This window comes from Canis lupus, chromosome 12 (genome assembly GCF_011100685.1).
Source record: "Canis lupus familiaris isolate Mischka breed German Shepherd chromosome 12, alternate assembly UU_Cfam_GSD_1.0, whole genome shotgun sequence".
In the NCBI taxonomy this organism is placed as follows: Eukaryota; Metazoa; Chordata; class Mammalia; order Carnivora; family Canidae; genus Canis; species Canis lupus.
The window spans coordinates 8,463,289-8,488,857 of NC_049233.1; the positions used below are offsets into that span (position 1 = coordinate 8,463,289).

Genomic DNA, 25,569 nt, shown 5'->3' on the forward strand with positions numbered 1-25,569 from the left:
CAAGATCTGTCCTGGGCTGGCACAAATGGTGATTTTTATTACTTGTGCCAGCTGGAAGGGCCAGCTGGAGGGCCAGCCGGAGGGCCAGCCACAATATGTTTTAGCCTAGCAGATGACATCAAGAGGCCAGAATTTTGTCTTCTAGATATTTGACTGTGTATATGTTCATTATGTTTATTGTATGTTATATATGTTTGTTATATATTTGTATACGATTGTCTTTATATTTGTGTTCCCCAACATTTGTATGTTGAGATCAAATTCCCAATGCAATGGTATTTGGAGGTGAGGCTTTTGGAAGGTAATTAGGTCATGGGGATGGAGCCCTCGTGAAGCCCTTATAAAAAGGGGTCAGAGATCTAGCTCACTCCTTTTTTGCTGTGTGAGGACACAATGAGAAGTTGGCACTCTGTGACCCAGTGAGGGCCCCTCACTAGAACCAGCATACTGTCACCCTAATCTCCAGCTTCTAGCCCCTGGAACTGTGAAAAAATTAATTTTTGTTGTTAATCTCGCACCTAGTCTATGGAATGTTGTTATAGCAGCTCCGACTGACTAGGGCATTGATCAAATGCCTAATTCATTCAAAGTAGCATCCACGGTTCTCCACATTTGCATGATGGATAAAATGGCCCTGGCAACTGGTAACAGGATCATCTTTAATTTAGTGCTCAGTGAGAGAGACAGTGGCTGTATTTTTCATGGCAGAGTGATTAGTGGTGCCTGTGAACACCTGTGGGTGGAGAGACAAGGTGAATGTGGAAATGTGGTGACCTCCATGAGTTATGCCAACTGGTGCTGTTGGCCCAGAGCTGTGGCAGGGGGCCGTGTCTGCTGCATGGGCATCTGGTTGTCTGGTCCTGGCCCTCAAAGTCAGGTTCATGATGATTTGCTGAGCATCTACTCTGTACTTGGCTCCATCATATACACATCTTAACTGGCACTCAGAGCAGCCCTGGGGAGCTGATCTTCTCTTGTGGACAAGGAAATGGAAATTCAAGAAGATTGATGGACCAAGGTCACATGACTAGCAAATGGTAGAGGCACGATTCAAGCAGGGCCCTCCTGATTCCAAGGCAAATGTTCTTTTACTAAACTATAGCTGCAGTTCAAGGCTGATATCCAGAGCCTCCTTCTGTTCTCCAGAATGGCTGGTGAGGAAGTCTGAACTACCCAAAGGGACTTGAGCCTTGGTAAATGGGAACTCAGCAGGGAAATGGGGGTAGGGACTCCTCACTTCTAGGCTCCATCTTGAGCCTGGGAATCTGGCCAAATTTGGCCTCATGTCACTGATGCCGGTCCTATATTCATAAGCAACCGTGGATTAGAATTGAATCAGGTGGTGAGACTTTATCACTGGTCTAACAGAGCCAACTGAGTCCTTCTGGAGCCAAATGAGATACCATCTCAGCCTTTGAGGCAGCTGCTTCCTTTACATTCTGTCTTACTCCAGGGGTCAATATTTTGATCACTCCTTTCTGAGAGGATGAAGGCACTTCTAATCCAAGCCCTTATGCATCTCCTCATCAAGTCTACATTTCCTGCATGTCTTAAGGAGGTCTGCATTCACAAAGAGGTAAAATCATGGCACCTGAGGGCTGAGGAGTGTTAGATTCACTTGTTCATTCAACAGGCAATCAGCAAAACGCCAGCTCAGTTTCAGGATGCGCTGGGCACAGGATGTCCCTTGGTACAACTGCTACATTTTATAGATGTTGGAACGTAGGCACAGATCAAACACTTATGGAGGACCTACTGTGTGCCAATTACTGTGCTCAGTGTTGGGGAAATAAAGATCCTCTGTCCAGTGGGGAGAAGATCACATAATTATCATACAATGTGGTGGGTCTTATCCTAGAGGTACAGAGCTCTGTGTGAGTCCAGAGGAAACTCAGCTAGTTCTGGGGAGGGAAGCTGGGAATCTGCCTCTGGAAATGTCTTAAAGCCATAAGCTCTGAAGGAAGATGTGCTAAGAGCTGCAGAACCTTTTCTCAAACAAAGGCTTCATGGCAAAAAGAGAAACAAGTTGCTTTGGGTGAATCAGGGTGGGCAAAATCCTGGGGCCCTGCTGCTTGCACACTGGCTCCCCTCATCCTTGCCTCACACTCCCTAAGAACACGTAGGTCCCAGAGAACCCATTCTGAAAACCACTGAGCTAGAGAATGCAGTTCTATCCCAATCAGTGGCTCCTCTCCAAAGCCTGGACCTCCTGGTTTCACATACTGTCTGGATCACACTAGGTGTTCGGTGAAGTCTGATAAATGAATGGATGACACTTTGGCCTTTTGCTTTCTCTCAAGTTTGGTGCCCAAGGCGGCAGAATTCTAAAAAGGCAATGCAAGATTCAGTCTTAAAAAACAGATTGGAGAGTAGCAGGGATTGTACCACAGACCACAGTGGGAATTCTATTCAGGAGAAGAGAACCCCTCAGCAGACTCCAAGCTGGAACAACACAGTAGAATTGGCAGCCTCTGGTCTTGGTGGCTCTCCCAACCCTTCTCAAGGCCCCTACTGGGGACATGGAGCTGTCCGTGCCCCATTTTCAGGGTCAACATGGAGCTGTTGCTGCCCCATTTTCAGGGTTAGGTAGTGCATATCACCCAGTGGCAATCCAAAGATCCAGGTGGCACTGCAGCCACAGAGAACTGTTCTTGGGTACTTCGTTGTTCAAAGATCTCTGCTCCTGAGGTGGTGAGAGGGATACAGGAGAGAGGAGAGGAGAACTAGTATTCAAGAGGCTAGTATTGGGGATCCCTGGGTGGCGCAGTGGTTTGGTGCCTGCCTTTGGCGCAGGGCGCGATCCTGGAGACCCGGGATCGAATCCCACGTCGGGCTCCCAGTGCATGGAGCCTGCTTCTCCCTCTGCCTGTGTCTCTGCCTCTCTCTCTCTCTGTGACTATCATAAATAAAAAAAAAAAAAAAAAAAAAAAGAGGCTAGTATTGGGGGCGGGTGGGATCTCAGATGCATTTGGAACCTTGGCATGCGGATGTCATGTTCATGGATGTTTATTTATTAATCATTATTGTTTCTATCTTCTGTAACAGTATATAAAAAACATGCCTACAAATAGAGGCAATGAAACATTCTAGTAGGTTATGTTTACACAGAAGTTGGGTCAAGGGGTAAAGGCAGAGAAAGGTGTGGAGTTACCCAACATGGACAGCTTGTGAGCTTCTCAAGGGCACTGATCTCCCCACTTCCATCTATCACAGAACAACAGAATTAACTGACCACCAGCCCACAAGGGGCCAGGCCAGTCTGCATGGCAAGTGATCAGTGTGCAGTTCCCTGGGGCAGCATCATATCTCAGTGGGCAATGTCTGTAGCAGATTTACTCAGACAGCCAGACATTCTGGAGGCCCTCCCTGAGCCTGGGCCAGAAGCATGTGTACCCAGAGGAACAGTCCAGCACAGGGCAAGTGGGCAAGGGATTGAGAGTGGGGTGATACAGATTATGTACTCCTCAGTCAGTTAGAAATGCTGAAGAAGGGATCCCTGGGTGGTGCAGTGGTTTGGCGCCTGCCTTTGGCCCAGGGCGCGATCCTGGAGACCCGGGATCGAATCCCACATCGGGCTCCCGGTGCATGGAGCCTGCTTCTCCCTCTGCCTGTGTCTCTGCCTCTCTCTCTCTCTCTGTGACTATCATAAATAAATAAAAATTAAAAAAAAAAAGTTAAAAAAAATAATTATTAAAAAAAAAAAAAAAGAAATGCTGAAGAACTAGAATGACTGCTTTGGGGGCTTTCTTTTCCTAAGAGGCCTCTTTGACCCAAACTTCCTTGTTCAAAAATATTCAGTGGCTCAACTGCCCATAAGATAAATGCTCAGATTCAAGGTGTTCAGTGAACTGGCCCAACTCACCATTTTAGATTTTTCTCTCCACTACTTCAGATAATTCCTCAATAAAGTCCTCTCCCTCTACCCTCCACACACAAAAACACGTACCTCATGTATACCTACCCACACAAAACCTACACATCATGTGTCCCTACATACACAGACTCCCACCTACACCCACACTGACACACCATTCCCACACCATATATACACACACCCCACATATCCCCACACCCCCCCCACCAATACCACATACACCCTACATACCCCTGATAAATGAATGGGGCATTCATCACACACGCCCCACATACATCTGACCACCATGCACACATACCACACACACACACAGACACTACCAACTTCCACATGACAACTGCCTCCCCACTCTTCTCTGAGGTTCTGACTCCTGCCCATTCCTCATGGTTCAGCCTAGACTGTGGCCCTGGTGACAAATGTCAGGGGCCACTTCCTCTGGTAAGTTCTCAAAACTCTCACGGCTTGTCTCTCTCACCTGACACATTTCATATACTGATAGTGCCACGTGTCTCTTAAATCTGAATTACAGGCATTTTGTAGAGTTTTGATTGTGAGCAGAACAACAGCCTGTCACTGATCAAATATTGCTCAAAAGAGACAGTTAAGAGAGAGGCAATAGCCCATATTCCCTGCCCCGGCTTCTCTTGGTTTTATTCTTGTTCTGTGAAACCATAAGAAAGCAGAGTACCTGGAGCAGATTACCTCGGCCACTCACATAAATGTTTTCAATGAGTTATGCTTTAATGTCAGGCTTCTTGCTTTTATAGAGGGTCGATAGAAGAATAATCTGGTATAACAACATTTCGGCATCTTTTGTAAGACTGCAGTTGAAGACATCGTTCACTGTGTCACTCAGTGTCTTTTAATAAGAATCTGAACAATAAATTCTGGTTTTTATGTTTAGTTCCAGGAAGAAATTCTATTTCTGTGGATAAATTAGTACGCTTCCTGTTGTCAGAAAATGAAACCTATGTAACTCCGGGTACTTCTCATTTTGCTTGGTGGCTAAATAAGAGACAGCCAAATTTATTGCCTCTGTATTGTAATTGGCTCAGCGGTGCTGTCCAGAAGCACTTACTCCTTCTACTTCTTTTAAATGGACTTATTTTATGTTCAAATGTCTCTTTATACTTTTGCAAGATGTGTGAGTCTGGAAGTTATCTGGGGAAGCATTGATTTGGCCTATTTATTGCCTGCGCTGGCCGGTAGGGGTACAGAGATGAATTTGATTGCACCCAGCTTTCCAGGAGCTCACCTTTCAGCATGGAGAAGATAGCCATGAAAATACACACTACAAAATAAGGCTGGTGCCTTCTGGAGGCATGTGAGGCTGGAGGACAGGCCAGGCTTGGGGAGAAGGGGCTAGGTAAGGTTTTATGGCAGAGGCCACGGTTGAGCTGGTTTGGGGCTACAGTAGAAAGAGGGTAGTGAATAGGATAATATATGTAACTAAATCCAAAATTAGGTAAAGAATTCCCTTTTAATGTGTATTTCCTCTTATGCTGGCTAGGGTAGAAATCCTTTGAGGGCAGGCATTGGATCTGTGTCCCTCTGTGAACTGAGGTGCAGTAGAGGGGTTATGCACGGGCTCTGGACACACGTGTTCATTGCATCCCTGAGCTGAACAAAGTTAGGCAGGTTCACTTAACCCTTTTGGGATTTAACTCTAAAATGAGGATAACAGTAGTATCTCCCTCATGGGGATTCCAGAAGCAATAAAGAAAAAACTACACATAAAGAACTTAGACCCAGGCCTCGCACATGCCAAGTTCTCAAGGATCATTTGCAAATCAAACTTCAATTAAAAAAAAAAAAAGGAAAAAAAAAACATTTGCTGATCAGCCTTGTCTGCATTACTGCCTTCAGGGCGATACAATAAAGGGGGGAACCATACACAACTAAATGCAGCAAAGTACTCTCAACTCAACCAACTGAATCTAGTTCAATTAATATCGTCTCCAAATGATGTCTCATTAAAAACTGTGTTGTTTTCTTGTTTCCTGAAATGGTGTGTGGGAGTAGGCCCTCCTCTAAGATAGGAGGAACATTTGTTTGTCGATGATATTCATATAACTGGTCATTGACATTTCTCTTAAAGGAACTGAGACTCTGGCTGTTACACCCAGGGGCCCCCTGGGCCGAGGGCTTCTCCTGCCCCACATCTGTCTTCCCTGGTTTCCCTGTCCCCTCACCTTCTAAAAGACCAGGGTTCCCTGGGTAGGCAGTAAATGAAAAGAGAACCATCATCTAGATATTCAGCTAGGAAGAGGAAGAGTCTTCATAAGAGCACACACATATGCACAAAACTGACCTTTCAATGGCACTTATCTGGATGCCCAAGCTATCGTGATAAATGTTGGACAACCAGTTCTCTGGGAAAAAAGCACCCCAATTTATAATAACATTTGTCAACTTCTGTGGTGTAAATAGTCCCAGTGGGCTGGTTTCAAGCTGCCACTGTGATGTCACTGCATGTGGAATCGGGAAGAGATGCACAGTAGTAAACCTTAAGACAGTATTTCCATGATACAAGTATAGTAGTAGTAAATAACCTCAAGAGCTGTGATAATAATAAAACATAGTAAACAACAGGTGGTCTCCAACTTATGATGGTCTGACTTAGGATTTTTTGGCTTTAGGATGGTGCAAAAGTCATACCCATTTAGGAGGAACCACACTTTGAATTTTGACTTTTGACTTTTTCCCAGGATAGCAATAGGCCACATGATAGGCTTTTGTGATCCTGGGCAGTGGCAGGGGGCCACAGCCCCTAGGCTGCTATGTAAACAACTAATAGACTCACAACCATCCCGTACCCATACAACCATTCTGTTTTTCACTTTCAATACAGAATTCAATCAATTACACGAGCTACTCAACACTTAATTATAAACTGGGCTTAGAGTTAGACAATTTTGCCCAACTGTAGGTTAATGTAAGTATTCTGAGCATGTTTAAAGTAGGCTAGGCTTTTGGTGGGGACTGGTGACTTGGGGACCCTACTCTTCTGCCATCTTGCCCCGCCTCTGCCGGGACACCTGCACCCCAATGTTTATAGCAGCAATGTCCACAATAGCCAAACTGTGGAAGGAGCCTCGGTGTCCATCGAAAGATGAATGGATAAAGAAGATGCGGTTTATGTATACAATGGAATATTCCTCAGCCATTAGAAATGACAAACACCCACCGTTTGCTTCGATGTGGGTGGAACTGGAGGGTATTATGCTGAGTGAAATAAGTCAATCGGAGAAGGACAAACATTATATGGTCTCATTCATTTGGGGAATATAAAAAATAGTGAAAGGGAATAAAGGGGAAAGGAGAAAAAATGAGTGGGAAATATCAGAAAGGGAGACAGAACATGAGAGACTCCTAACTCTGGGAAACAAACTAGGGGTGGTAGAAAGGGAGGTGGACGGGGGGTGGGGGTGACTGGGTGATGGGCACTGAGGGGGGCATTTGATGGGATGAGCACTGGGTGTTATTCTATATGTTGGCAAATTGAACACCAATAAAAACTAAATTTATAAAAAAAATAAAGTAGGCTAGGCTAAGCTAGATGTTTTGTAGGTTAGGTGTATTAAGTGCATTTTCAAATTAACAATATTTTCAACTGATGATGGGGTTATCAGGATGTAACTCCATTGTAAGTTGAGGAAGATCTGTCATTAGGAAGTGATAAATTTTGAGTATTTATTGCCTTTGTTTTTAAATATGATTTATTTAATTATAATTTTCTATAGTTTAATTTTTAAAAGAGATTTATTTATCTACTTGAGAGAGCAAGCGAGCATGTACACTCTCATAGGGAAGGGGCGAGAGGCAAAGGGAGAGGGAGGGAGAATCTTATGCAGATTCCCCACTGAGGCCAGAGCCCTATGCGGGGCTTGACCCCATGACCCTAAGATTATGACCTGAGCCGAAATCAAGAGTTGGATGCTTAACTGGCTGAGCCACCCAGGCACCCTTCTAAAATTTAATTTTTAGCAACAGCTGTGTCTTACCATAGCTTTCCAAATTTCCAAAATGGTAATGGTTGCTCCTCCAATAGGTGTGGAGCTGGCTCCAGCGCATCACTGGATCTGGATTTCCTCCGCCAATCTACAGCCTCTTCCATATGGAAGAGCGTCTCTTCTGTCACCATTAAATCTTTGCTCCTCTGAGATACAAGATTGCCTTTATATACGTTTTCTTGGGCATGCATCCACTCATACACACATAGATCTATTCTTATGCAAAATACACAAATAAACCTCTCCTGCTCAGTACCCCGAACTTAGCCCAGAACAACCAACCAACGTGACCTACACTTTCATGGAAACTCAGGAACATCAAGGCAAAAGAAAGAAACAATACCAAAAGGGAATACTTAAAACGGAGGGAAAGTAGAGAGAAGGAGACAAAGGAAAGAACAGAGAGCAGACAGGGCAAGAGCAAATGTCATCACTGCCCCATTCCTTCGTCAGAAGCCCCAACCACAGAACACCAGGATCTACTCAACACCAAATATACTGAGCTGCTCTGGGTCTCACCGGAGCCCTGCGTCCTGGCCCTCAGACCCAACGCCAGCCTGAAGGGTGAGGGTTTAGGCAGGAAATGGCTCTATAAACAATCTGATGCAATGAGAGCTTTCCCTCCATGAAAAGAATTCTGAAATGTGGTCGCCAGGGGACACATGAGCGCTGGCGGTTCCAGAGCTCTATCAGAACAAGCTCCAGAGAAGTTTGGACTAAAAACATGGCATTTAAGCTCAAAATGGCAGCTGGGAGATGTTAACACTTCTTCTCTAATTGGGATAGTATGCTTTTAAAATAAATAGGTATTTCAAATGCTCTTAATTAGACTTCCATCCAGAGTGCTTTTCGTTTGAAGTCTGCTGATTACTTCAGGCAAAGCTGGGCCCTGTTGAACCTGACACCTGCTGTAATTCAGGAGAAGGCTCCCTGGGAGATGCGCAGAATTACAGAGAGGACATGCAGCCATTTCCCAAAGGTCCGGGACTGTCTGGGACCGGGGGTCAGAGAGGTTGGAGCATCTCTCATCCTGAAAGCCTCTGAAATTGACCAGGGGCTTCCGGTCATTGTCTCTAGTCACTCAGCATCATGATGCTAGAGAAAAGGCAGACGGCAGCCCTCAGATGCAGGGCATGGTGGCAGTCCTTAGGGATGACGCCCCATCCAGTGACCTACTCGTGAGGCCCGAGGGTCACCTTGGCACAACTGCCCAGCCAGAGGTCTTTATGCCCTTCCCTAGCCCAGTCCCATGAGTTGGGGCCCGGGGGGAGTTCTGGTTGCTTCCTGAGGAGTATCTCAGCTCTGATTCTCTGCCTGCATCTCTGGCAATGGGAGGGCGGGCCTGGCATGTTGATCTGACCTCTGAGTGCCAGGGCCAATGGTGGGAAGCTCAAGCTCGGGTCAGTGTGCCTCAGGCTTCGTGGTTCTATGTTGGATGCAACCAGTGGCTATGTGATGTGATCATTATTATTACTGAAACTAAACAACCCACCTTCCTAATAATCCAAATTACTGGCATTCAGTGGGTCATCTTTATGACCCTAGGGCTCTCCTCCATCTTCCCTCTAGAGGTCCTGGGTGCTAGACTTCTCTAACAGCAGGTCATTGCAGGGGCCAGGCCACCTCAAGGGGAACCCTTTGTGTGGAACACACAAATTGCTTATTTCATCAGATCTCTCTAAGTGCTTGGGCTCAGGCCAACTGGAGAGGAAACAAGGTGGTTGTGCTCTGGACACCTGCCCGATCAGCCTTTCTTGGAGCTGAACTATGGGACTCCCAGGTGATTTCCTTGGGTCCTCTAGCAAAAGGGGGCATTTTCTGGGCATCTGAGTGGCTCAGTGGTTGAGCATCTGCGTTTGGCTCAGGTCGTGACCTGGGATCGAGTTCTGCATCAGGCTCCCTGCAGGGAGCCTGCTTCTCCCTCTGCCTTTGTCTCTGATTCTCTCTGTGTGTCTCTCATGAATAAATAAATAAAATCTAAAAAGGGGGGGCATTTTCTACAGCTGTCCATTGCTTGAGAGGTGCCAAGGTCTTCTTTGGGCATCACTGTGTTGATTAGTGTTTGGATTATTAATGTATTAAGTGAGTCCATCATTGTTGGCGGTGAATAGCATGGGGGCTAAGAGCACCAGGTGTGGACTCAGAGACCTGGGTTCAAATCTTAGTTTCAACACTTCCTAGCCATGTGATCCTGGGCAAGTCATTGAATTGCCCTCACCCAGAAACATGCACTCACTTCTTTGGACAGTCACGAGGCAGAAAAGAGACTGTGCACACACTGTAGTGCACGGGGTGGGGGGGGGTGTGGTTCAGAAAACAGTAGCTGTTCTCATCACCAATGGTTGCATGAGTATTAGTTGGAGTAGCTCTGGAAAGTTCAGAGTAGAGCCTTGAGGAGCGGGACATGGGGTGAACTCGGGTTGAGGTTAGGGGGAGAGGTCAGGAGGAGGAGGCAACAGCTGGGAGCAAGCACACAGGACGGGGGTAACTGGCCCCAGAGGGGAGGGGCATCCAAAGGAGGTTTGCACTGACTGCAAATCTTGCCTTCCTTAACATTCTTGAGGGTTCTAGATGGATTATCTTTCAGTGGGGTCTAGGTTTCTGAGACCACACAGCTTGGATTACCTTCACCTTCTTCCTGTGCACTCTGTACCCACCTAGAGCTACTTGCTGCATATGCCTCTGGGTGATTTCTTCCTTCAGGCGACCTGTCAGACACAAAAGAAAGCCACTAGTGAGTTTCCTACAGGCTGGAGGAAGACTTTTCCTCAGAAGCGTGTTGCAAGTATCAAAACAAAACACAACACACACACACACACACACACACACACACACACACACAAAACCCAAGGTAGAGTAAGGAAGACAAAAGTGGGCATGGCTTCCAAAATGAGCCCTCCATGCACTGGATGGTGTTGGAAAAATAGGCTGCTGTGCTGGTGCCTTGGCTCATCAATGCAAATATACATTTCACTTTGGGGTTCAATTAATCTTTGGGTTCAGTTATCTTAGTCTGTCACTCATAACCTTCTTTAGGGCCCTGGTCTCTTTAGTAGTTCTATTATTAATGAAAGAGGAGGCAGGATTTGATCTTTTAATAATTTACTGGGTTACTTTTAAATCTACTTTTTTGTCTTAAGTTGTGTGAAACTGTGTCAAGTAAAAAAAATGGTGATTTTAGTCAATGATAACCTTAATATGAACACAGCAGTTCATCATTTACTGTGAAACTTATATTATTTTAGGTTGCACTAATAAAGGTATAGTGTGTAGTTGAAGGGAGGTGATGGTGATGGATGGACTCTGAATATGCATTCTGTGGTGGTTAGACCACAGCTGGCATTTGTTCTGGGAGCGACTCTTCATAAAAAATGTTAGTAAAATAGATATAGGGGATCCCTGGGTGGCTCAGCGGTTTGGTGCCTGCCTTCAGCCCAGGGCGTGGCCCTGGAATCTCGGGACTGAGTCCCATGTCGGGCTCCCTGCGTGGAGCCTGCTTCTCCCTCTGCCTGTGTCTCTGCCTCTCTCTCTCTCTCTCTGAATGAATAAATAAATAAAATCTTAAAAAAATAGATATATGTATAGAAAATGCTGAGGGGTCTAAAACCATGCCATATGAGAAATATTTGAGGTGATCCGAGGTGTTTAGATAGAGAAGAAAAGACATGGAGAGAGAAGAGGCTCAGAGATAATGGCTGTTTACAAATCTGAACAGAGTTGGGGTGCCTGGGTGGCTCAGTTGCCTAAGTGTCTGCCTAGGCTCAGGTCATGATCTCAGGGTTCTGGGATTGAACCTCATGTCAAAATCCCTCCCTGCTCAGCGGGGAGTCTGCTTCGCCCTCTGCCTCTGCCCCTCCACCCTGTTCATGCGTGTCTTCTCTCTCTTTCTCTCTCTCTCTGTCTCTCTCTCTCAAATAAATAAATACAATCTTCATAGAAATTTTTTAAAAATCTGAAAATTGTCATTTGGATGAAAGAACAGATTTATTTTTGACTTACTCCCGGGGGCAGAAGTCAAGTTGAAGACAGACAGACAAGGGGCTCAGTAAGAGGAAGAAATAGTTCACAATGAGGATTGTCTCAACATGGATTAAGTTGTCTCAAGCTGGACTACATTTGCCCGCAGAGCAGGGGGTCCCTTCCCGACAGTGCTCAAGCAGAGGCTGTGTGACAGTGTGTGGAGTGTGAGAGTGAGAACCCTTGCCCCGTGTAGGACTTGAGGCGAAGTGACCTCCAGGGCTCCTCCAGCTCTTTATAATTCTATGATTTCATCCTTGAAGGGGGGGAGTGAAGTCACACCCCCCTGCCCCACCCCACCCTCACCCCGGGGGCTTGTTTATATCTAAGGGCTCAGCACACTTGCTAAAATGTCAGAGCTGTCTGCGTCACATGTCCCATTTGGGAGATGCGATCCGGCCACTGGGGACCCCGAGAAAGCCTGGGAACTTCACTGCTCCCTTGTCTAATGCATTCCTTTCTTCACATAAAGTACATCTGACACCTCAAAGGCTGAGGTTCTGAAAGATGAGGGGACAATGATGCAGTCACAGGAGACCCTGTCACTCACTGAACCTTCTAGAACACCTCTAGAATGGTATGTATGACTGGGAGGGACTGCAGAGGTCATTCATTTTAACATTCCTGCCCAATTCAGCAACCCCCGTTATTACTTGTATGGCTTGTATGCATCCAGGCTGTGCCACTGATGGAGCTATATATAGGCAATTATTGATGTGATGTTGACATTTGCTTCCCCGTAGCTTCCAGATTTGGACCTCGTCGGTTCTCTGGAACAGCACAGAAGAAGGATCCTCTCTTATTGGCAGTGGGGATCTGGAGATGCCATGATTTCCCCACTTGGACTTGTCCTCTCTGGATTAAAGTTCAGCAGCAACTTCAGTCCCAGTTGGAAGCCACTGTTTTCTGGTGTGCTGGAGTGCAAGTTTGCACCGTGCCTTCCACGTGTCCCCACTGGAGAGGACTGTGCACAGAGAGGAAGCCAGGGATGGGGCATAAGCAGTGCCTATGCACCCTAATTCCAAGTGGGGGAGGGTAAGAATTTAGGGAATGCATTGGGGAAAGGGGAGTACGAGAAGTGGAAATCTGGCCCAAGGGTGAGAACTGGACCAGCCTGGCACCAACAGTAAAATGACTTGAAACCCAGGCCAGCCACAGCCACAGATGGGGTCTTGTCCCCACTCTGAGCAATATGACCTTTATTATCTACATCAGCAATGGACAGAAGATGGGGGACCGATGGTGGCGGTGCTGGGCTGAGATTCCAGTCTACGTCCTACACTGCTGAATTGAGTTGTAAAGAAGCATAGCACATGCGTTTTTCAAATAAGAGGAAGTAGTGCTGTGACAAATGCAACACACCATTTAGACATGACTCTTGATTTAGAGGAGGTCATTAAGGGCTTTCTCAAGCCCACAGCAGGGACGGCCAATGCCGCTGTGGTGCCTGGCCTGTGTCCTGGGTATCTGGCATAGGCGCCTTACACGATGAGCCTCTTCTGTGCCTGGCTGCCTCCTTCCTGGTGAGACCAGATGGGGATTTGCTCCTTGGGAGGACACACTGGGCTGCGTTCCTCCTTGAGAAACTATGTCCCCGATGAGACTCCCGACAGCCCGTCTGCCTGACCATGGGCCGCCTCAATGATATGTCTTCTCAACTATGTGCCTCCCAACCTCATACCTTAATCCTGTAGGTTCTCAGTCTCGGATGTCATGATTTTGCCCTGCTCCCATTGGAATGACTCACCGGGCTCCCTTCTCCAAACCCCGGCGAAGCTGTTTTGCAATGCTTAGGGTTAAAGATTCTCCATGGCCCCCAGCTTGGGAAGAGCTGCTCACTAAATAAGGAGGGGGATTTGTCACCAGGAATGCCAGTTCCATAAGCTCCACAAACAAAAATACCTACTCTCAGGACAATGAGCCATCTCGAGGGGACCACAGGCAGGTCTTTATAATGCACATATTGATAAAGGTAGGTTAAGAATGTGTGTATGGATGTTCAGTTTTGGTGAATTGGCTAACGTTGCCTACCACATGATGAGTTTTTTGAGATCTTCCCAAACAAACTTCTAAAAACAGCCTTATGGCTGACACCTTATTGCATTTTCTAACACAGTCATTCTTCATGTGAAGATAACAGTCTCTGCAATCGGCTAGATCTTGCAGTTCTACAGGTTTTGGCAAAAGATGTTGAGGGGAAAAGCAGAATTCACTCAGCATGCAGCTTGCTGTCATTAGCATGGTGATAAATTTGCTGGTTTTGGCCTGGGTTCCTGGACACATCCCCATCCCGAGGTATGGTAAAGAGATGAAACAGAAACAGAGAACTCCCAGCCTGAGGCAGGAGATGGTCAGGGAGGGAAGCCGGGGCACAGGGAGAGGCTCTGCTGGTAGGAGAGTGCTGGTAATTAGTAATTTGGTTTCCAGTAACTCACAACAGCACATGCCAGGAACACCTCCCCCCACCCTTTCTGATTCATTGATTGACAGAGTGGGGGTGTTAGCAGGGGGTGGTGGGGTACTTGGAACCTGCCACCACCCGTGGGGAGCTCCAGTGGAGACACATGACCTTAGAAAACGCCACATGTGAGGTAATGTGGTGTAGAGTTTTCCTGTACCAAGTAGTTCATATAAAAATACTATTATCATGCAGAAGCAACAGTTATTTTTTACAATCATAGTCTTTTGTATAAAACAATTTTCCTTAAGCTTCACATTTTATTTTGCATGTCTGTTAGTTTGAAATTGTTCACTAAGTAAAAGCTGCTTGGCTGATCCAGAACAGAGCTCTTCACTTTTGACTCCCCCTCTATGGCCGTCTGCGGGCTGCCTGCACAATTTCTGTGACGCAGTTCCTACTGAGGATGTTGACATCACTTCCAGGCAGTAAATATTCCTTGCTCGTGCACTATATGCTAAGTCCTGTGTTCTAAGTGCTGTGTGAAATATACAAACCTTAACTAAGAAGTCTCTTCTAGTCCAAAAAAGTTAGCATGATACACGGGACCACAAACAGGGGGCCCGCGTGCTCTTCCTTGGAAAAGCTGGACCCATGGCAGACCTTGTTCTTTCCTCATGGATGGTTTGCTTTCCTGCTGAGCCTGAGTTTGGCTCTTCAACACAGCACTTTGGGCAGCTATAACCAGTCACTGGGAGTTGGCCTTGAGATGAAGCAAACCTCTTTGCCATTTTGGTTAAACTGGAAGATAATTACAAACTTGTAGGTCTAGCAGAGTTAAGTCCAAATCCCAAGTCTGCTTCTAGTAGGGCAGGTTACTTAACATCTCTAAGCCTCCATTTTATCATTGGAAAAATGGGTTATAATAAAATAACTGGAATTACATGATGAGATGAGCACTCGGTATTATACTATAAGTTGGTAAACTGAATTTAAATAAACTAAAAAAAGAAAAAAAGAAAAAATAACTGGGATAATATCTGTTTTTACCATGTGTTAGCATATGTGATACACCAGACTGGTTTTGGGCATGAGGGCACTCTCAGACATACTGAAAGGACATTATATTCATAAGATGACAGGACCAAAGGGCAAGTGCCTAATGTTAAATCAGTGGTAGACACAAGTTTAGAGGAGGAAAGGTGGGTTAGTGGCATTAGGAAAGGCATCATTACTAGTGGTGAGCCTTGGGTGGATTCTGAGGAGAGCAGAGGTGTTAAGGTGAGGGTGGGGAAGGCACCGCAGTCAATGAGAACCATGGGGGCCACAGGGTGGAGAGGCCAGGCATATACTCGTTTGGGGGAAACATTGGAAGGGAAGGCTTGAATGGAGGAGTAAAGCTGGGGTAAGACTAGAGTCCAGGGTCCTAGGGCCCCAGGTCCATTACTCTGGACTCCAGTGAAAATCTGAAATCTGTCCTTCTATTTGACTATACTACTGTAGTATCTCAGTAAAATCAAATTAAACTTCAGTAGCAGGATTAGGGTGTGGGGAGAGGACACAGAATGATGTTGCCTGCCTGAGGGGCCTCTTTGAAAGGAAGGTCTAGCAAGTGGGTCTGAATTCAGAGTGTGGATTTCAGTGGTGACGTGGATGCCAGTTTCTTTGTACTCTAACACAGACGACTGTGATTACTGAAAGGTTAGACTCCCTAAAGACCGTTTGTAAGGCTATTTGTAAAATTAATGGGCCTAGCATAATTTATGTGTATAATCCTTAGATGAATTTCCAACAAACAGGAGTATGAAAATCCTTTGAAGTCTTAAAATCAGGCACATTCATCTCCTCCTTGCTAATATCCCTTTCATCAGGTTGTATCTAAACTTGTTTGTATGATTTGAAAATCAATTGAGGGAGAACCCACCTCTTCCCACCATAGCAAAGGTGGATAACATGAAGAGAATATTCAGACGACTTGGCTGGATTAGCTTTTGAGACAGATTTCTGAAGACCAGAAGTGGGACAGAAATGCAGAATGGTCAGAAGAGCCTAAGCTTGCAGCAGGCAGGGCTCCAGGGCCAGAAACAGGGAAGTGACTCGAAGTACACCATGCAAGATAGTCTGAAGCTGCAGGGTGGGAAGAGAGTCCCTTGCCACCCCACCTGTGACCAAAAGGGGGCTGAAGAGAAAAAAGGTGTTGCTACATGTTGCCTAGGGCTATGATTCACACCCTACTGCAAGCCCACAGAGGAAGAAGGGAACCAACTCCGCTTCTCTCAGTTGCAACACTGAGTTGCCCACTGAGGCTCTGCCCAGATGGGCCATATCCAAATATCACTGTAGAACAGTTACTCCAAATTGTCTTCCAGATTGGGGGCCAGGATAGAGATAGAGATGGATAAGCACAAATGGACAGAGGGAAAGAGAAAGAAATAAAAATGTGTTTCATTAAAAAGGGACCTGCCCACAAAAATGCCAAAATGTATGAATAAATCTAATGCTAAAAAAAAGATAGTAAAATTAATAGCTGGAACATGAATTCATTAGAGATGAAAGTAATTTTCTGGATAGACAGATACAGACATTTATTGATGCAGACTCACAAAGGGTTGAATTAGTCTTACTCTTTAGTTAATGGCACATTATCCTTGTCAGTATGGATAAAGCCCTGCACATATGTAGGTGTGTGTGTGTGTGTGTGTATATCTATGTATGCATATATGTGTGAGTATATATATATGTGTGCATGTGTGTGGGTGTATTTAACCCTATGCCTATATTCCATCTCCAATTCCCTTTCCCTTATGCCTCTAACAGGTGACCATTCTAATCAGTTTGATGTATACTCTTTTATAGTATATATTCTTATAATTCATGTTAAAGTTTTTTGTGCAATTTTTAAGCTATGAAAGCAATACTGTGCTACAGATCCCATTCTGTTTCTTATTTATTTACCAGTACTGTGTTTCTGACATCTACCCATTTTGTTAGTCCTCAATTTCTAACTACTAGATACATCACATAGTGTGTACCCTAACATTTTACTCGCCTTCCCCGAGGGTAGAACAACTGGGCTGCCTCCCACTTCCACTAACACAAGCAGTGTTATAATAGTCATGCTGGAACATGAAGTCTTGCAGGCCCGTGAGAGACACCCCTGCTGGGTCTCAGCAGATCTATATTAATTTGAGGCGCTCCCTCCATAATGATGGTACCACTAGAGACAGACTTCAAAATAAGTATGATAAGAATACTCAAAGAGATTAATGACAGCTTAAGTTTTCTTTAAAAAGAATAAGAAATCATATGACAAATAGGTATGAATAAGAATGAAACAAGAATAGACGGACAGGAAAAATGTTTAGAAATGAAAAATAGAGTCATTGGCACAAACAATCAAGAACATAGAAGGAATGAATAAGGGAATAAACCCCAGACTGGATATGCATATATTTTTAAAATATTTATTTATTTATTTAGAGTGCTAGTGGGGGGAGGGGCAGAAGGAGAGAGAGAGAGAGAGAGAGAGTCTTAAGCAGGCTCCACACTGAGCATAGAGCTTAATGTAGGGCTCCATTACTTGATCCTGAGATCATAATCTGAGCCAAAATCATGAGTCGGATGCTTAATTGACTGAGCCAACCAGCCCCCCCTAGGCTGGACATATTTTAAAGGTGAATTAGTGGTTGAAAAGATAATATGGAAAAGTCACCCCACACCCACCCCAAACATGGAACAGAGAGCAAGACAGAAATGGGAAAAGGCAGTTAAAAGTCCCAGAGGGGAGACTGAGAGGCTTTGTCACATATCTGACAAGAGTTCTAAAAGAAGGGGGGGCTTCTGGGTGACTCAGCTGGTTAAGTGTCTGCCTTTGGCTCAGGTCATGATCTTGGGGTCCTGGGATCAAGTTTAGGCTCCCTGCTCAGCAGGTAGTTCACTCTCTCTCTCTCTCAAATAAATCTTTGCCCCCCCCCCAAAAAAAAAGAGTTCTAGAAGAAGGGAAGTAGGCATGGTAAAGAAGCAGGATTGGAGGAGACAGCAGGTGTGCTTTCCCAGAACTGTAGAAAAATGTAAGCCATTGGGTTGCAAGTGCGCTTGGAGCATGGAGCAGTGCAAATAAAGACAAATCCAGCCCTGGACCCATCACCGTGCAACTGCAGACCTTCAGGGAAGAAGAGCCACTGGCCCCGGCTGCCAGGGGACCTGCAGCAGAAATCCTTGGACAGCAGCCCACATCTCAATCACAGCAAGGGGTGCCAGGACAATGGAGAGAAGCAACTGTCAACCTGAATTTTATACATAGTCCAATTTTCATTCATTGATGAAAGCACAGTAAAGACATTTTCTGTTATAAGAGGACTAAGAGCATTTACCACCCACAGATACCACTCCCCAAAAAGGGGTCAACTGAGAGGCAACCAATCATGGAGATTCAGTACATGGACTCTGGAGCCAGGTGCCCTCATTTACGTACCAGCTGGGTACCAACTGTGCACCATTGTGCAAGCTACTGAATGGCTTGTGCCTCAGTTTCCTCATTTACAAAACAGGGATGGTACTAGTATCTGCTGTGAGGACTGAATTAGGTCAATATGTAATGTGCTTAGAAGAGTGCCTGGGATATAAGAACTGTGTAAGTATAAAAAGCTACTATGATGATCAGCAAGAAGAAAAATTAACATAGAGAAATATGTAGGAAAAAGAACCAGTGATGAGTATAAAAAGAAATAGATATTTAAGTAAGAATACTTAACTGTTGATCATAAAATCTCTCTATGTCTGTATATGAAAACTAAAACTTGAAGCCATAATAACAAGATAGAGATAAGTTGAGGGGATGATCAATGAGGAGGTGGGTAGGTAGAAGGTATATTTGCAATAACTACAGACATTGTTAATAGTTACTTTTAAACTCTAGAAGAATAAATACATACTATAACAACCAAATCAATAGGAGATCAGAAAAAAGGCAGCGGGGAGGACTACAGGCATGGAATGCTAAAATTTTAATAATTCAGTAGAGCAGGAAAGGAGGAAAAGGAAGCAAAGAAGACAATGGGGGAAAAAGGGCATGGATGGTTCTGTGTTTGGTCAAACAGTCGCGAGAGCCTTATATATGTGTGTATATAACTCTGTGTGTGGCACACACACACATGTATGTGGCCATATGAACATGTAGATAATTTTATTTTTAATTAATTAATTAATTAGTTTTTGAGCATACACATGTGGGGTGGGGCAAGGGGCGAGGCAGAGGGTGAAGGAGAGAGAATCCTAAGCAGTCTCTACACTCAGCACGGAGCCTGACTCGGGGCTCCATCTCATTATCCTGAGCCAAAATCAAGAGTCAGGACATCCAACCTATTGAGGCACTCAGGCACCCCTGAGCATGGAGGTATGGTGAATGGACACCTATAAAGCTGTTACAGAGGGTTGCCTGAGGGTGGAGGATGAATCAGGTAGGAGAGGTAGGAGCCAAGCAAGATGAAAGAAAAATGGTACGAATGATTTAGGATTTATGTAAAAGTCTCCTTATGTATATTTATAAAAAGAAATTAAAATTTAAAAACCACTGCAATTTGTTTCCTTGAGAAGGGATGGGATGTTACTACAGCATGCTGACAATCTCGACTGGGTACCTGTCCTGTGTGCTGATGGAAAACATTCAGGGCCTGAGTCCTGGGCTCAGGCCCTGGGCTACCCCAGGGCTGTAGCGAATGCGGGCTTCCAGCTTATCTGTCAGAAGTCTGTCGTTGCACAGGACTGCGTGCAAGAAAGGTGAGGGTGGAAGATGGAGAGTCAGAGGAAGCCCAGAATGGGAGCAGTAACCCAAGGGCTTTCCACCGGCTTGGGCTACGGGAGGCCCCAGAGAAGCCTTCAGCACTCCCTGGGATCGGGGAGGACGGATCCTTTCCTGGATTCCCTAAAGAGAAAGGTTCAGTGACAGGGCACTGCGTGGGAGACCAGGAATGGCCTAAATGCCGGGCAAATGTTTTTAAGCCTTCTCATTCCAACATGACATTTCAATTCTCCAGATTCCAAGACTTTTCTTCTACTTGGTAACATTATTAAGTCATGGAGAGAGGAAGAAAAGCAGCTCATCCTTAATATCAATAATTTCAAGACAAACACATTGTAACCTGCCTTGATTTTCCCCACCGGGATTTTCTCAAGAGCCCCCCATCACCTTGGCCCTATCTCTCAGAGGAGGATATGCTCCATAATTGATGAGCATTTCAGCTCAGGATGAAAACACCAGACAGCAGTCTGGGCTTCAAGACAGCTCCTTTCTTATCACCAGGACAGTACATGATGATCACATTTTGGGAGAATGCTCTCATTTATAAAAAATGACCAAATTATACCATGTCTGGGAGACCTGATTCTTTTCCTATGGGACATTCATTCTGGCTACCCAAGTAATTATAATAATCATACGAGATTAGCACATTCTGTCTGAAGCTTAGGCATTTGGCTATTGTATACACTTAATTAAACTAAGGTGCTTATTGATAACACTATTCCAGCATGTGATAATATTCCATAAACATATTCAGAGAATTAAGTAAATAAGCACATTTATGAAAAGCTCAAATATATCTATGTGCAAGTAGGTAAGCATAAGGAAAATTTTCAGCTCAGAAACCAGCACGAATTGTTAAATACTAAACATCTCGGGGAGCTGAGGGCTCATGATTGTGTTGGCATCCATTCAAAAGATGTTACTTTAGATGCTTGGAAGTTCTTATCTCAGTAAGGGAAGAATATAACCAGCTTTCAAGACCTGCCCTGGAGGAGTAGCTACAGATCACAATCCTTCTTTCCATTTGAAGACATGGGTCTGGTTGCCAGGGCTGCTATCTGGGGCCAGGGGAGGGTCCACGCAGCATGGCCTCTGACTTCCAACCAGAAGCTCCAGAAGTAGCCCAGGGGATGCTCCCAGAGGTACCTGGGCACATTCAAGCCTCCTCTGCTCCAGTGTGAGTGGGGCAGGTATAGTCTAGTTAACGCCGTTGCCCTCAGCTCACACTGGAGGCTAGTCTGTACAGGCCCCTCGTTAACTGTGGATGTAGAGGTCAGGTCTACAGGGATATAAAGTAAACCCCAGGCACTAAGGTATTTGATTTGGCAGTGTATTTAGTTTTTAGATGAATTAAAACATGAAAACTTTTTTTTTTTTTTTTTTTTTTTTTTTTACAAATAGGGGGCCCCCACATACTAAACCTTTGCCTTCTGATCATTACTCACCCTCAAATTCACTTACTTTCATTAGGAACCGGGTCTTTCATATTCCCTTATATAGTCAAAGATGATTGATTTCTGTAATTGGAAGTAAATGACTTTTTAATAAGCTTGGTTGAAATGCGGGTGGTAATAGTCCTGTTTTCAGAGCCTGGGATGATTCCTACCCTCATCCTTCTATTTTGTTTTTCTTCCAGAAAATAGCACTAGAACTCTTCCTTTTTCTATTTCTGTTATGGTTCAATATTATCAGAGAGGAGAGAGGAAGAAAGAGAGGCAGAGACTCGCCGACCATTTTGTAGAGGATGCTTTACAGAAATGACATGGTTCAGGGAGACTATAGTTTCCCCTCCCTGAACTTGAGTTCTGTCTACATGAAATGCTAGTATGCATGGCTGTATTTCTGTAGGGATTTCTATCCCAGCTGTTCATTTTGGGGGTAAGTGGAGAAGAAGGAAACCAAGGGAGTTAGGACCAGAGAAAGGAGGAAAGCAGACAGCAACACTGCAAGGGAGGTTTTTGCTGTGAAGCTTTGGGAGAGATGGAGGAGGTTGAAGGGGGACGTCCACCCAGCCCAAGAACTACTTTCTTCATTCATTAGAAGGGGCGAGGAGGGGAACTGGGGAGTTGGAACGTGTGGAAACAGGATCGATGGCACAGGTTTCGGTGCTGTGTCTCTGGGGAGTCACTACTCCAAGTGATAAAATCAGGCAGGGAACACTCAGAAGAAAAACAGACACAGAGAAGGAATTGCCATAATATGCAAAGACAAAAATAACTTACAAGCTTCATGTTGAAACTTCTGGGGAGAGAGATCCTGCAAAAACGTATGTCAGTGTATTAAAGGAATAATAAGTGGATGTTAAATATACACGAGCCATTATGACAAGCCGAAGATGAATTACATGCTATGATATGTTCTTGAGTGTCTCGGTTCTTGTGTTTTGTTTTGGTGAATATACAAATATTTGTAGGGCATTTCATAAGTTTTCTTGCAAACTCAATCTTGTTTTTTACATAAAGTCTAGATCCTTAATTATGGCTTTTCTTATCACAGGGGTGTTCTGGTCCCTCATGGTTGGGGATAAATGGGCAACTGAACTCTACAAATTAGAAGACAGGACTGGACAGTGTATATCCCAGGGTCCAGCAATTGTTGAGAACTCTGTCAGCAGAAGCTGTTTTTTCGTTCGGCTTGTGGAGTGTGTTGGTCATTAGCTGCCCTAGGGGACTGGCAGGGGCCAGGCCAGCAGACCTTCCCATTCTTTGAACTCGAGGAGGTTAAAATGCTCAGCAATAGGAGCAGCTTCTGCCTCCTACGGGAGAGTCTAGATATCATCTTCAAGGCAAACAGCTCTGCTTGAGATAATCTAATCATTTAATGGACCATTTGAGGTCCGTGTATATATAAGGCTAAGCTCCACTGTTCTTGGGGAAGCTCTAAAAATGAGATAACCAAAATGCAGGGGTTTCAGAAAAGAGTTAGGTGTTCTGTGTTCAGAAATACACCCTGGAGGTATGTTTCTTTAGCAGAACTATGTGCCTACACAGCTAGACATTTTTTTTCCCCCTAAATCTCCATGTAGATTGCCCTATGCCTTAAAAGTACTGTTTGTGCTTAGATCATGTGATTGTTAATTTTCTGGGTCAGTGTGGCTAAGGTATGGTGTCCAGATGTTTGGTCTTTGGTCAGACACCAGTGTAGATGTTGCTTTTAGATGTGATTAACATTTTTATCAGCAGAGTTTGAATAAAGCAGACTACTCTCCATAATGTGGATGGGCCTCATCCAATTAGTTGAAAGCTTTAAAAGAAAAAAAAAAGACCCAGGTTCTCTGAGGAAGAAGTAATTCCAGAATGCCTTGGGAGTTGAGTTGGAACAGTAACTCTTCCTTGGGACTCTGGCCTGCAGACTTAGCCTGCAGATTTGCACTTGCCAGCCTCACAATCACAAGAGTAAATTCCTTAAAGCAGTCTCTTCTCTCTCTCTCTCTCTTTCTCTCTCCCCACACACACAGACACAGACACACACACACAGCCCTATTGGCTTTGTCTCTGGAGACCCTAATACAGGTGGCATGGATGTGTGTTCTTGTCCAAGCACTTGCTCTTGCACTTTGAAAGCAGAGGACAGACCACGGTGAGATAAATGCGCAGGCCTACACTAGTCCTCACCTTGCACATACGTGGAATCTCTTATTTAGGTACCAAATGGTGATCATAATAAAGGGGAAAGACACTACTGGGTATTTAGTGAGTGGCATCCGGTCTTGGATGGTAAAGAACTGCCCATCTCAACAGGTCAATGACATCCCCGCTGAGAAAGGAATGCATGGTGAGGAGCTGGTCACTGGGTGCAGCCCACCTGGACTAGCCAGTTGCTTATGTCCTTTAAGACCAAATAGCCCAGGGGCACCTGGGTGGCTCAATGGTGGAGTGTCTGCCTTTGGCTCATGTCATGATCCCAGGGTCCTGGGATCGAATCCTGCATCAGGCTCCCTGCATGGAGCCTGCTTCTCCCTCTGCCTGTGTCTCTGTCTCTTTCTCGGTGTCTCTCCTGAATAAGTAAATAAAATCTTAAAAAAAAAAAAAAAAGGACCAAATAGCCCAGTGTCAGGGAAAACAAAGTACCATGAACTATTTGTCAGGGCTATGAGTCCAGACAATGACGTAGAGAGAGCAAATATGTAAAGAGGCAGTTGGGCCTGCTGGCAGTTTGGCCTAGCAGCCAAAGCAGGCTGCTACTCAGGAGGCCTGGCTGAGGCCCAGAGCCACTTGGTGATGATGGCCCTCCAAGAGCCTCACTTCCAGAAGTAGCTGTTAGCTCCTGTTAGCTACTCTCCATGAGCCTGAGCCTTTGGTAAGGTCTTATAAAAGTCTTCCTGGCCTAGCCAAATGTGGTAGCCAGGGAAGCAGAATCCCTGGGGCTGGAGCAGTGGCTCGCAGCAATGTCGCCATCAGAGGACAGCAGGCCCCTGCAGTGAGCAGAGAGATGAGGAGGCCAGGGAAGATGAGGGTTCCTGGGCCTGTACCACAGAGCATTCAAGATGTCGTTCTTGGAGATCCTCTCAGAATCAGTCTGGGGACTTGTTTTGAGATGAGTGGACTAATTTTTAACAAGAAAGTCAGTAGGGACTTCAGCCATAATCATTTGGGAATAAAAAGGTGACAGCCCTGTTTGGCTGTCACTGGCTGGTGAGGCCAGGGGTACACGAGACTCCCTGGGAGGAGCTTCCTCTGATGCTGTCCCCTCCAGGAATGAGAACGGAGAGCTTATGCAGGCAGGTGAGAGGTTAGAAGATCATGTGACTGGAATAGGACAGCGTCTTTCAAATATGGCCTGGATGATTCTATTCCTAGCTGGTGCCAATCCGAACTCCAGAACTGCTGAAGAAATGAGATCTGGTTAAATTTGTTCTTTTTTACCCTTCTTAAAAATATCAAAAGCTAATATTTTGCAGACGGTTTTGTGCTGGCCACGCTGGCCAGGCGTCGTGGTGTCCAAGACAAACACACCTGATCCACATTTGGTCAGCATCGGGAGGCCCAAGGAGGCCAAGGAATTAACAGAGGAATCCAAGGATTGTTCCCTATCCTGAAAGGCCTCTGCTTGAAATAGCTCTTGCTTTGGAGGACTTGTGTGAGTGTGTGGCAAGCAGGGGGAGCAGGGCTGTGGGGGAGAAGCTTGTGAATCCATTCAGGTTCATATAAAAGGATTTTGATGCTGATCTGTCATTGGAAACAGATCTGAATCCTTCTTCATGGTGATGAATATTTATAACCTTTCCTCTTCAGAGTCCAGGGTGTCAATGAAGAGTGAATGTGTGTGACATGCAGTTTTTGGTGAGAACTTTGCTCTGGGCCTTAGGATCTTGCCTGCTGCAGACAATATGCTTGAGGTCATAATTTTGTGTACCACAGAATCACAGAAATCTGGTTTTCCACAGGATGACGTGTTAGTGGACTAATGTGAGCGATCCTCTGGGGGTTGTTATTTTAACAATGAGGGGGCGTTTAGTGGGATT

The 25,569-nt window shown here is 45.2% G+C and overlaps 1 protein-coding gene and 1 long non-coding RNA gene across 21 annotated transcripts in view; one reads left to right on the forward strand and one right to left on the reverse strand.

The window, feature by feature from the left end:
* KIF6 (kinesin family member 6) overlaps nt 1–25,569 on the reverse strand; it is a 380,623-nt gene that overhangs the window by 40,476 nt on the left and 314,578 nt on the right. For all 19 annotated transcript variants that reach the window (XM_038553965.1, XM_038553967.1, XM_038553964.1 and 16 more), the window contains one exon: nt 10,545–10,595. In XM_038553965.1, the coding sequence (XP_038409893.1) occupies nt 10,545–10,595 (51 nt within the window). The remainder of the gene's footprint in view (nt 1–10,544; nt 10,596–25,569) is intronic.
* Nucleotides 12,370–25,569, forward strand: part of LOC111098249 — a 36,170-nt gene continuing 22,970 nt past the window's right edge. The window contains exons 1-2 of one of the 2 annotated variants that reach the window (XR_005367663.1): nt 12,370–12,481; nt 12,648–13,876. This is a non-coding gene — a long non-coding RNA (uncharacterized LOC111098249). Of the gene's footprint in view, nt 12,482–12,541; nt 13,877–25,569 lie in introns of those variants that run through there. The other variant, XR_005367662.1, reaches the window with a different exon arrangement.